The sequence below is a fragment of the Bos grunniens genome, chromosome 19, assembly GCF_055505025.1.
Source record: "Bos grunniens cultivar Pamir isolate PY7600 chromosome 19, Bosgru_T2T1.0, whole genome shotgun sequence".
Classification (NCBI taxonomy): Eukaryota; Metazoa; Chordata; class Mammalia; order Artiodactyla; family Bovidae; genus Bos; species Bos grunniens.
The window spans coordinates 41,601,522-41,615,261 of NC_141183.1; the positions used below are offsets into that span (position 1 = coordinate 41,601,522).

At 44.6% G+C, this 13,740-nt stretch overlaps 1 protein-coding gene across 2 annotated transcripts in view; it reads right to left on the reverse strand.

Moving 5' to 3' along the window:
- The window catches only part of NXN (nucleoredoxin), a 162,987-nt gene extending 161,185 nt beyond the window's left edge, over positions 1–1,802 (reverse strand). Inside the window, exon 1 of one of the 2 annotated variants that reach the window (XM_086359843.1) lies at positions 1,307–1,802. In XM_086359843.1, coding sequence (XP_086215969.1) covers positions 1,307–1,666 — 360 coding nt within the window. In that variant the 5' untranslated portion in view covers positions 1,667–1,802. The remainder of the gene's footprint in view (positions 1–1,306) is intronic. The other variant, XM_086359844.1, reaches the window with a different exon arrangement.
- Positions 1,803–13,740: the final 11,938 nt, after the last annotated feature.

Genomic DNA, 13,740 nt, shown 5'->3' on the forward strand with positions numbered 1-13,740 from the left:
TCTATTTGTTAAACTGTGTTTCATACTTTGAATACCAAGTCTGTACCTTACATTGCTTCTGTGGATGATTTACTTGAGACATTTGGGGCCACAGTATAAGCCTTTTACTCTCACTAAATCTAAATCATGCTTCTCAACAAGATTCTATAGGCATTAAAGAAACACATGGCATGCCCTTACCATCCTCCAGAGTGGAATCTAAACGCCCCCAGCAGAACCCTTCTGTCCACTCCATAAACAGAGATTCTCCTCAGGAAAGAACCCGGCTGGATTCACACGTTGCAGCAGGCATACTAATTAAGCAAGAGCGCTCCAAAACTTTTTCTGTTTCGATTCATGGCAAAATTTCCTGAATTCGTTTTATTAAAACAGACATCTTCATCCAACAGACACACTCAAAAATCCAAGCTAATTTCAGCAGCAAACCCGGGGGAGAGGAGGGAATGAGAAGTTGACAGAGGAGTGTAAATTTCCCCCATCCTCATTCTTCTGGTCAGTCTACACTTAAGGAATCGGTTCAGCGTTTAATTCGATGCCAAGACACCAGTGGCCCACCAACCAAGCCACTAACAGCCACATGGACGGGTCTGGTCCAGTGCCCGGGAGGTATCAGGGGGGATGGCTGGCTGGACAGCCAGACAATGAAAGGCTCCCTGATGGCCTCTAGTTTAGTCCGAGGGAGGGAAAAGGGGGAGCGAAGGGAGGGCAAGGGGAGACGACCAAGCTCCCTTCTCGCCCAAAGCCACGGTCAGCGCCCGACACCCCCACCCCAGGGCGCCGGGGGACCCGCCTTCGGCCACAGCAGGAGGTAGCCTCAGGAAAGCAGATTTCTCTCGTAAAGAGAGAAAACTTCCTGATTCGGGCATTATGGGTAGGGGGCCGGCGCCCTGCCCCCCACCACAGGTAGCCGCGGGGAGTCGAGGGCTGAGGGAAGGAAGGGGCCCCCTCCCCGCGCCTCTGCCCGGGGCTGGGGGTCACCGAGTCGGAACCCCCCCCCGACCGCAGCCACCCGCTACGGGAGGCTCCCAACATGGGGGGACCCGGCCCTCGACTCTCCAGGACGTGAGTCAGGGTCCCGGGGGCCGAGGGGTTTCAAACTTCCCCAGCGGGCGCGGCCTGGCATCGACACCGAGTTGCCGCCGCGGGAACCCCGAGCCGGCAGGGTTCCGGGACGCGGGGCGGGCAGAGGCAGGGGAAGCTGAGGAGCAGGAGGGGAAGCGCGTGCACTATAGGAGGGGGCAGCGGGGGCGCCGGGGGCCGTGAGGACCGGCTCCCGGGAACGCGCGGCGAGGCCGGCGCCGCTCACCTTCCTGTGCTTTTCCTTGTAGGGTAGCGCCAGCCATGGCATGTCCCGCACGAAGTCCTGCCACTGCCGCTGGTCCTGATCCGAGGACACGAAGACGATCTCCAGGCGGCGCCGCGGCTCGGGCTCCGCCGACGCCCCGGCCCCCGGCCCCGGCCCCGGCCCGGCCGCTGCGTCCCCCCGCAGGCGGCCGTAGAAGGCGGCCAGGCTGGCGCTGAGCTGCGCGCAGGGGGCGCTCAGGCTGCAGCCGAAGTAGAGCCCGAGCAGCGAGATGCCGCGGGCGGCCAGCGAGTGCACGTCCACCTCCTCGCCGCCGCCAGTCACTAGCTTCTCGCCCAGCAGCTCCTCCAGGAATCCCGACATCCTGGCCCACCGCAGCCCGGGCTCGCGGGCACCCGGGCGGGCAGGCGGCGGCGACACCGCTCCCTCGGTCCGCGCGGCGGGCGGAGGCGGCAGCTGCGGCGGCGTCGGCGGGCACAGGCGGGAGGCGAGCCACGCCCACCCGCCACGCCCACGCCACGCCCCTCCGCCACGCCACGCCCCCTTTGTAGCCGCGCTTGCCTCCCGAGCCCTCGCTGCGGGAGTGCGCGGTTACTCCCGCCGAGTGGCCGAAGTGCTCCCGAGATAGCCCCGGCGAGAAGGCTGACCCGAGACTCTCCGGTCTGTCGGAAATGCCTGGGACCTAAATGAAGAAAGCAGAAGGGGCCGCTGAGCCAGCCTTTCCGAAGCTGCAGTCCGCGCAGGGCCGGGCTTGGCCTCTCCCCTCCCTCCCATTTCCTCTTCGCTCCCTAATTCCAAATTCTCTCCGGAATTCTCCAGAGATTCCCACCCGAGTTCTCTTATCCCTCCTTGTTCTTCTTCCCTGCACTCTCTCTACCCACAGGCTATCCCGTTGGCCGTTTGTACCCCCACTGATCTCATAATACTTGTAGGACTTAACCGTCTTCACACAATGATAACTTGGTCCGGCTAGGTCTTGATGATCTCTCTGTGTATGTTTTGTGTTCTCTACCACAAGAGGCCGGAAGGACGCCACCTCTTATGTTTTTTGTGTAGCTTCTGATCCGGTGATGGGCACATGGGAGGGAATCCATAAGTACTTGTGGGTTGATCGCAGTCGCCGCGGTCATTCCTCACCAGCGAGTTGCTCTCTTCCATCCCCACAAATATAGGCAACAGATGCCGAAGCATCTCTAAATCGATGCTGGCTGCTCTCCTGAAACGGTTCCATAGCTTCTACCCAAGTCTGTTGATAGTTGAGAGAAATTCTATGGATTTTTCTTTCTTTTTTTTTTTTTTGCCAGCTGGCGAGATGCTGCCCTATGCTTAAACTGAACCTGGATTAAACAGGTGGTCTGTGGCAAGTCTTCCGGCCTCCCCCCAACACATACACGAAAAAAGAAAAATACCATGCCCACTCGCAACAGAGGAACAAGAGCGTGCCAGCTCAGCTACCAACAACCCAGTGAAAGAAAAGAACACCCCTCTCACCGCCCTCCACCAGCCCTTTGCAAGTTATTTCTTGGGCATCCACCGCCATCTAGTGGAAAGAGCAAGAAAAGACAACGGGATACCAGCAACCAAGCAGAATATTTGTATTTTATAGCTGCTTTCCACACACACACACACACACACACACACAAATCATAACCCGCTTTACAAGAGTTCATTTAAACCTCATAATATAACCACAAGCTTTTTGGCACAAACATAAATTTTCATGCCTAAGGTTCCCAGTTTTTCTGGAATAGTACAAGGAATTGTACTGGTTCTCAGCTCAGTGAAATGTTACCACAGAAACTGGTGAAAGAGGCGGAGGTAGACACCACGGGTGGACTGGAAATCTCTTGAATGATAGCCACTTTCTCAGTATCCACCTAACACTGCTGCTCATTTCATAAGTAGGCTCTTTGGGTTGAGGATTGCCTTTAGGCAGGCAAGAACCCTATGACAAAGGCGAATTCCGAGTTCATTCTGAGAGTCCTGGCAAAATTCTATGTGACTGCAGAGACAGTATTATTACCAACACATGGAAAGCATCACTTTTTAGTGAAAACATAAAAGCCATTAACATAACAGACATTAATTTGTTAGATATCTTTTTAAAATTCTGGAAGTGGGTTAAAATGTTTTCTTTTCTCATCCAAATCATATAGTTGAAATGCCTGTGGATGGGTTGCATCAGGTGCGATCCAAAGCATGTAAGACAGACTCCTATACCCTGATGCTTTCAAGTGAACGCTGAAGAGATATAAGAGGACCATAGCATCTTATTGATGCCTAGAGACAAAGTATTTGTTGTGGAGGGAGGTGAGGAGGGAATTCGGGGGATTGCAAATTGGGGGAAATAGTGAAGTCATTATTACAGTACTTAACTCTGGTATACTAGGTGCAAGTCTGTATAAAGAGGTGGTTTGTTCAGCATTTTCCTTTTATTATTTTACAGGAAAGCACTTTCCACTGGAGTGTGTCCAAACCAGCATCTGGCACCTGGGAAAGTGAGAGTTTGAACATACTGTGCATGAAATATAAATAAAATTTAGAGAATTGTTGGTGCAGCAGGCCCTGGTTACATGCCAAATATTGCAGCTGCCTTTTAAAGGGGTGTGGAAAGAGGGGATTTGCAATGGAAATGATTCCAAAATCATAGTTCGAGTGGGTGTTTGTTATAAGAAGAAGCCTGAAGGACTCTCTGGGCTTCCTGTAAAGAACAGCCAACATCCTTCGACTTATGGAGAGCACGCTCTCTGAATCTGCGGTTCAAGAGACCCACTTAAAGAAAATACCCCTACTGGTATTTAGCTAATTATGTCATATGAATTTACTGGCTATTCTGCAAACTATTATTGTTTTAAAATATGTGTTAAGGAACCACAACATGCCTGACATTTATAGCACATACACATTACAGAGTTTTCCTTTTGAGAAATTGCATTCTAAGGCATGTGATATCAGACAAAACATGCACTGGACAAATACATATTTGTAATCCGTAAGATTCACGAATCACATTCCTTGGTCTTCAGGACTAGAAGCATATGTGCACAAAAATATATCTGTGTTGGGACATCTCTGGCGGTCCAGTGGTTAAGACACTGCACCTCCACTGCAGGGACACAGGTTCGATCCCTAGTCAGATAATCAAGATCTCATATGCCACATGGGCCAGGTCAAAAAAAAAAGAAAAGGAAAAAAAAGATGTATATGTACAGATAGTTACTGATACATTGGTGGACTTAGAAAAAGACTGGAAAACTGGAAAGCACCTAATTATGTACCAATGAGGAAGAATAAAAGATGGCACACTCATCGTTTGGAATATAATCTAGTCACTGAAAAGAATTAAGATTTCTGTATACACTGTATCAGTCTGTGTTCTCCAAAGAAAGAGAACCAACACATAGATTTGCTACAAGAAATTGGTTCACATGATCATGGAGGCTGAGAAGTCCCAAAATCAGCAGTCAGTCATCCAGAGGCCCAGGAAAACTGATGGTATAATTAATTCTAGTCTGAGTCCAAAGGCCAGAGAATCAGAAGAGCTGATGGTACAAGTTCTAGTCCCTACTGAGTCCAAAGGCAGCAGGAGACCTATGTCCCAGTTCGAAGGCAGGTAGAGAAAGTGAATTCTCCCTTACATTTTGTTCTGTCTGGGCCTTCAACTGACTGGATGAGGCCCACCCACATTGGAGAGGGCAATCTGCTTTACTCAGTCTACTATTTCATGTGTTAATCTCATCCAGAAACACCCCCACAGACATACCTATAATAGTGTTTAACCAAATATCCATACCGCAGTCAATTGACACATAAAATTAAGTATCACAAGCCTCAGTTCAGTTCAGTTCAGTCGCTCAGTCGTGTCCAACTCTTTGCGACCCCATGAATTGCAGCACACCAGGCCTTCCTGTCCATCACCAACTCTCGGAGTTCACTCAAGCTCGTGTTCATCGAGTAGGTGATGCTATCCAGCCATCTCATCCTCTGTCGTCCCCTTCTCCTCCTGCCTCCAATCCCTCCCAGCATCAGGGTCTTTTCCAATGAGTCAACTCTTCACATGAGGTGGCCAAAGTACTGGAGTTTCAGCCTTAGCATCAGTCCTTCCAAAGAACACCCAGGACTGATCTTTAGAATGGACTGACTGGATCTCCTTGCCGTCCAAGGGACTCTCAAGAGTCTTCTCCAACACCACAGTTCAAAAGCATCAATTCTTCAGTGCTCAGCTTTCTTCACAGTCCAACTCTCACATCCATACATGACCACTGGAAAAACCATAGCCTTGACTAGATGGACCTTTGTTGGCAAAGTAATGTCTCTGCTTTTCGATATGCTATCTAGGTTGGTCATAACTTTCCTTCCCAGGAGTAAGCGTCTTTTAATTTCATGGCTGCAATCACCAACTGCAGTGATTTTGGAGCCCAAAAAAGTAAAGTCTGACACTGTTTCCACTGTTTCCCCATCTATTTCCCATGAAGTGATGGGACCAGATGCCATGATCTTCGTTTTCTGAATGTTGAGTTTTAAGCCAAATTTTTCACTCTCCTCTTTCACTTTCATCAAGAGGTTCTTTAGTTCCTGTTCATTTTCTGCTATAAGGGTAGTGTCATCTGCATATCTGAGGTTATTGATATTTCTCCCGGCAATCTTGATTCCAGCTTGTGCTTCTTCGAGCCCAGCGTTTCTCATGATGTACTCCGCATAGAAGTTAAATAAGCAGGGTGACAATATACAGCCTTGCCGTACTCCTTTTCCTATTTGGAACTAGTCTGTTGTTCCATGTCCAGTTCTAACTGTTGCTTCCTGACCTGCATACAGGTTTCTCAAGAGGTAGGTCAGGTGGTCTGGTATTCCCACCTCTTTCAGAATTTTCCACAGTTTATTGTGATCCACATAGTCAAAGGCTTTGGCATAGTCAATAAAGCAGAAATCACAAGCCTACCCCTTATCAACTTGGCACTATGCATCTCCTTAAACTACACTTTCTCTCTAAATAAAGATAATACCAAGATCATGATCCCGCCAAATATGATACAAGTATATGGATTATGAAGAGCTGAGCTTTGACTGTATGCAACCAAAACTGCACTCATTCCTTCCCCATAAGAGATAGTGATTCCTTGAGGATGTTTACTCACCTTGATGGCACATGACTTAAACACGATCATGTAAAATTAACAATATTTAAATACTGCAATATAAAGTCTATATACCATACACTAGATGCTAACTCAGAGAATACACAGTATTCTGGAGAATCTCACCCTGGCCCTGCAAGGTACTATCACCTAACTGGTGCTGTAACTGAATCTTCCAAAGGCCATTCTATTGTTCCATCAAACCAGGTGTTTCAGAGTGGTAAGAGCATCGTAAGACCATGTGAATTCTGTGAGCATGTAACTTGCCTGTGCCTTCAGGGCTTGCTTAGGCCCTATCACACATATTCCACGTCAACCTGATGATGAAGTGTTCCTGTCCACGTCTGATTTTATGGGTTGGTGGGTCAGATAACACCCAGTTCATGATGAGCTCAGGGAGCATGGTAATTTCATGGCCCAAGCATTCAGCTTCTGTGAAGACCCAGTAGCAGGCCATGTGTGGTTTCTCCAAAGGAGAGTAGCTATCCACAGAGAATGTGAATAACTACTTTTCTTTGCCTCACCTGTAGCAGCTGCCAAAGGCTCCAAACAGCATCCCTATCTGCCACTGACCTACCTCAAGCACCACTGGATCTCATGGGTCATATGACGGGAGACAGGGCAGCTTCTACAGCAGCCTGGACCTTCTGCAGAGTCATCCTTTTTTCTGGACTCCACTCAAAACCAGCAACTTTTGTGGTCACTCAATAAATGAGCGAGGGACTTCCCTGGTGGTCCACTGGTTAAAAATCTGCCTTGCAATGCAGGGGACATAGGTTCGATGCCTGGTCGGGGAACTAAGATCCCACATGCCATGGAGCAACTAAATTGGTAAGCTGCAACTACCAGGACTGCGTGCTCCAGAGCCCACGCATCGCAACTGCTGCGCTGGAGCCCCCCAAAAAGATCTGCATAATGCAACAAAGATCCTGAGTGCCACAACCAAGACCCAGCACAGCCAAATAAATACATATGTTTTTAACAATGGGCCAGAGTGCCCAATGTTGTGTGGCAGCCTGGATGGGAGGGGAGTCTCGAGACCAGGTACACGCGTATATGCATGGCTGAGTCCCTTCACTGTTCACCTGAAACCATCACAGCATTGTCAAACGGCTATGCATGCATGCTCAGTCACTTCAGTCATGTTTGACTCTTTGCAACCCCTGTAGCCCGCCAGGCTCCTCTGTCCATGGGATTCTCCAGGCAAGAATATTGGAGTCGGTTGCCATGCCCTCCTCCAGGGGATCTCACTGATCCAGGAATTGAATCAGCGTCTCCTGAGTCTCCTGCATTGCAGGCAGATTCTTTGCCACTGAGCCATCAGGGAAGCCCTGTGTTAAATGGCTATATTCCAATACAAAGTAAAAAGTTTTAAAAAGCGAGACAGCAAAAGAGACACAGAAGTATAGAACAGTCTTTTGGACTCTGTGGGAGAGGGACGGGGGGATGATTTGGGAGAATGGCATTAAAACATGTATAATATCATATAAGAAACAAATCGCCAGTCCAGGTTCGATGCAGGATACAGGAAGCTTGGGGCTGGTGCACTGGGATGACCCAGAGGGATGGTATGGGGAGGGAGGTGGGAGGGGGGTTCAGGATGGGGAAACACATGTACACCCGTGGCGGATTCATGTTTATGTATGGCAAAACCAATACAATATTGTAAAGTAAAAATAATAATAATAATAAATAAAAATTAATATAGAAAAAAAAAACGGGCCAGAAAAGGAAACCCAAATGAGAAATATACTATCTCCAAATACCAGGGCATGCTGTAGCCTAGTCAAGTTGACACATAAAATTCACCATCACATACACCGGTATGACATCTCTCTAAGATGTAACACAAGAGAAAGCAAGGTGCAGAATACGTAGAAAATACTAAGCAACCACTTGTAAATTTTTAAGTGGAGAGAAAAATGTATATATATACATAAATGTAAAGTTTATATATGGATGAAATATATCTGGAAGGACATTTAAAAATAGTAACAGGTTGCTTAGGGAAGGAAATTGAAGAACTTTGGAATAAATGTGAGAAAAATCTGGAAGGTATTATTCTAGTCCAAAAAGAAAGTATATTTTGAATTTTCAAATAAGAACCTATTCGAGGTTAAGATGCTACAAGTGGAGAAAGGAATATTTAAAGAATATCAGGACATCTCAGAATAAAAGAGACAAAGTGTTTCACACACACACACACATTCAGATGCCATTAAAACAAAGCTATTAGCACACAATGAACACTTTGATTATAAAAGTTTTCCAAGTCCACTTACTTCAAGAAATAATTGAGTCAACAAAATTTGAGTAAAAACTGATTGAAACAAAGTATTCCTTTTCAGGGGGTGGGGGGCATACTGCAAGGCTTGCAGAATCTTAATTCCCTGACCACGGATTGAATGTGGGCCCTCGGCAGCAAAAGCCTGGAGTCAACCACTGAACCAGCAGGGAATTCCCTAAAAAATGTATTCCATTTAATTGGAAGTTCCCTGTAAAAAGATTTTACCTGTAAATTAATTCTCTAGTACAGTTTTTGGCATCTCCTTTATCTTTTCCTTTTTTAAAACCTGGTCTTTGGTGGCAGATGTACTGATAAGGGAAATTGTTTGATGGAGAGGTGAAAGAAGCAAAATATGGAGGCAAGGTTTGACAAAGATCAAGATGAGGGAAGGGAGGAGGTTCCCTGGTGGCCCAGTGGATAACACTCCATGCTTCCATTCCTGGTCCGGGAACTAGATTCCACGTGCCACAACTAAAAAAGATCCTGCATGCCACAATGAAGATCAACAATGCCATGTGCTGAAACATAGATCCAGTGCAGCCAAATAAATATTAAAAAAAAAAAAAAAAGACAGGGGAAGGGAAAGAGGGGTGCTGTCCTCCCTGGTTACAAGAGTAGTGTGCTCCTTCTCTTTCTGGCACCCACTTGATATGTAATTTTAGGAATTCACCATCATAGTTCTTTCTAGATTTCATTTTATCCCTCAGCAAAGCAGGAGTCTGGTCTCTTGTTTTTCAAGCCGTGTATTTCTTGTCTGAGTCAGAAATGCAAAGTGCTACAAACACATTATGCATATTTATGTTTGCCGCCAACACTTTTCAGAGCAAATCTCAGGATTACAACTTGTCATCGATGTGACCCTACTGCAGATATAGCAGTGTGTGTGCTTCATTACACAAGTATTCTGGAGTAGGCTCTAACCATCCACCAGGCTGCCAGGCTATAGGCCAAATTTCCAATTCAGCTTTTCATAAGCAAAGCCAAAGCAACAGCAGAAGAGATAGTAAGCAAGTCTGATTGTTAGTCAATAAAACCTCCAAACAATTATGCTCTGGAAGAAATCTGCTCCAGAATGTTAAGATCACCCTTCAGAATCAGGCTGGAGTCTAAGGATTTGGCACCGGAGACAGTACAGGATACCTCTGTTGTCACCATGGCTATATTGTAAGTCAAAGGCATAAATAATTAAGAAATAATAATAAACATTTTCTGGGACTTCCTTAGTGGTCCGGTGGCTAAGACGCTGCACTCCCAATACAAGGGGACTGGGTTCGATCCCTGGTTGAAGGAATAGATCTCACGTGCCACAACTAAAGATTCCATATAATGCAATTAAAAGATCCTGCATTGCCCCAACTAAAAAGTATCCTGTGTGCCACAGTGAGGATTCAAGATCCTGTATGCCACAACTAAGACCCAGTGTAGCCTAAATAAGTTTTTTTTTTTTTTTAAATATGAAGAACAGTATGGCAATTTCCTAAAACACTAGGAGTAAACCTACCATATGACCCAGCAATCCCACTACTGGGCATCTACCTTGAGGAAACCATAATTGAAAAAGACACACGTATCCCAGTGTTCACTGCAGCACTACGTACAATAGCTAGGACATGGAAGCAACAAAGATGTCCATCGACAGATGAAAAGATAAAGAAGTTGTGGTACAGAAACACAATGGAATATTACTCGCTGTATTTCTACAGCTTTTTGAGTTGGTTCTAATGAGGTAGATGAACCTAAAGCCTATTATAGAGTGAAGTAAATCAGAAAGAGAAAGACAAATATCATATATTAATGCATATATATAAAATCTTGAAAGATGATACTGATGAACCTATCTAAGGTTGATAGAGATGCTGACATAGAGAACAGACTTTTGGAAAGTTGGGGAGGAAGAAGGTGGGATGATTTGAGACAGTAGCATTGAAACATATATGTTACCATGTGTAAAATGGATAGCCAGTGGGAATTCGCTGTATGTCACAGGGAACCCAAAGCTGGTGGGTGCTCTATGACAACCTAGAGGGGTGGGATAGGGAGAGAGATGGGAGAGGGGTTCAAGAGGGAGGTGACATATGTATACCTATGGCTGATTCATGCTGATGTGTGGCAGAAAACATAATACTGTGAATTATTATCCAGTTAATAATTATCCAGTTAAAAATAAAATTTAAATATATGGTGGTGGTTTAGTCACTAAGTCATGTCTAACTCTTGCGACACCACAGACTGGAGCCTGCCAGGCTTCTCTGTCCATAGCATTCTCCAGGCAAGAACACTGGAGTGGGTTGCCATTTCCTTCTCTAGGGGATCTTCCTGACTCAGGGATCGAACCCAGGTTTCCTGCACTGCATGCAGGTTCTTTACCAACTCAGCTACCAGGGAATTCCTACATATATATATATATATGTATTGTGCTATGCTAAGTCACTTCAATTGTGCCTGACTCTTTGCAACCCCATGGATTAAAGCCCACCAGGCTCCTCTGTCCATGGAATTCTCCAGGCAAGAATACTGTATATATTTACACTTGACTGAGAACTGGGCACAAATCAAAGAAATGACAAGGAGTCCTAAAGTCCAAATTCACCTCACAAACACTAAAGACCACACGTTATTGGAATGATTCTGAGCCACCACTTCCAGATCCAAAACAGATTATGGAAAGAAGACCACTGGAAATGGAAATGTTCAAGAAAGCACTAAGCTTGGACAGAAGCATATGTCTTCCTGGGCACAAGTTGTAGAAGCAACACATCAAATTTAGACTTTACTCTGACACAGAGAAGAATTCTGAGCAGGACATATGATCACGCTTTGGTGCTGAAAGACCATCCTGTGGATGGTTTGGAGAAGAACAAGACCGGAGGCATGCACAACAATTAAGAGTAAATTATTAAGTGAGAATTGACTAGAGGGCTTCCCTGGTGCTCCAGGGGTTAAAGAATCTGCCTTGCAATGCTGGGGACATGAGTTCGATCCCTGCTCATGGAAGATACCACATGCCTCAGAGCAACTAAGCCTGTGGGTCACAATAACTGAAGCCTGAACACCTAGAGCCCGTGTTCTACAACAAGAGAAGCCACTGCAATGAGAAGCCTGGACACCAAAGCTAGAAAGTAGCCCCTGTTTATGGCAACTAGAGAAAGCTTACACACAGCAGTGTAGATCCAGTGCATCCAAAATTTATTAATTACTGAAAGAAAGTTGACTAGAGGCTAAATCAGAGCATTGAGTCTAAAAAGGAAGGATGGGTTTAAAAAACATTTAACAGGCATACCTCAAGAAACAAGAAAAAAGTCAAATACATAACCTAACTCTACACCTAAAGCAACTAGAAAAGGAAGAAATGAAGAACCCCAGGGTTAGTAGAAGGAAAGAAATCTTTAAAATTAGGGCAGAAATAAATGCAAAAGAAACAAAAGAGACCATAGTAAAAACCAACAAAGCCAAAAACTGGTTCTTTGAGAGGATAAATAAAATTGACAAACCATTAGCCAGACTCATCAAGAAACAAAGGGAGAAAAATCAAATCAATAAAATTAGAAATGAAAATGGAGAGATCACAACAGACAACACAGAAATACAAAGAATCACAAGAGACCACTATCAGCAATTACATGCCAATAAAACGGACAACTTGGAAGAAATGGACAAATTCTTAGAAAAGTACAACTTTCCAAAACTGAACCAGGAAGAAATAGAAAATCTTAACAAACCCATCACAAGCACGGAAATTGAAACTGTAATCAGAAATCTTCCAGCAAACAAAAGCCCAGGTCCAGGTGGCTTCACAGCTGAATTCTACCAAAAATTTAGAGAAGAGCGTACACCTATCCTACTCAAACTCTTCCAGAAAATTGCAGAGGAAGGTAAACTTCCAAATTCATTCTATGAGGCCACCATCACCCTAATACCAAATACCTAATACCAAAACCTGACAAAGATGCCACAAAAAAAAGAAAACTACACGCCAATATCACTGATGAACATAGATGCAAAAATCCCTAACAAAATTCTAGCAATCAGAATCCAACAACACATTAAAAAGATCATACATCATGACAAAGTGGGCTTTATCCCAGGGATGCGAGGATTATTCAATATCTGCAAATCAATCAATGTAATATACCACATTAACAAATTGAAAAATAAAAGCCATATGATTATCTCAATAGATGCAGAGAAAGCCTTTGACAAAATTCAACATCCATTTATGATAAAAACTCTCCAGAAAGCAGGAATAGAAGGAATATACCTCAACATAATAAAAGCTATATATGACAAACCCACAGCAAACATTATCCTCAATGGTGAAAAATTGAAAGCATTTCCCCTAAAGTCAGGAACAAGACAAGGGTGCCCACTTTCACCACTACTATTCAACATAGTTTTGGAAGTTTTGGCCACAGCAATCAGAGCAGAAAAAGAAATAAAAGGAATCCAGATTGGAAAACAAGAAGTAAAACTCTCACTGTTTGCAGATGACATGATCCTTTACATAGAAAACCCTAAAGACTCCACCAGAAAATTACTAGAGCTAATCAATGAATATAGTAAAATTGCAGTATATAATATCAACACACAGAAATCCCTTGCATTCCTATACAATAATACGAGAAAACAGAAAGAGAAATTAAGGAAACAATTCCATTCACCATTGCAATGAAAATAATAAAATACTTAGGAATAATCTACCAAAAGAACTAAAGATCTATACATAGAAAACTATAAAACACTGGTGAAAGAAATCAAAGAGGACACTAATAGATGGAGAAATATACCGTGTTCATGGATTGGAAGAATCAATATAGTGAAAATGAGTGTACTTCCCAAAGCAATCTATAGATTCAATGCAATCCCTACAAAACTACCAATGGTATTCTTCACAGAGCTAGAACAAATAATTTCATAATTTGTATGGAAATACAAAAAACCTCAAATAGCCAAAGCAATCTTGAGAAAGAAGAATGGAACTGGAGGAATCAATCTGCCTGACTTCAGGCTCTACTACA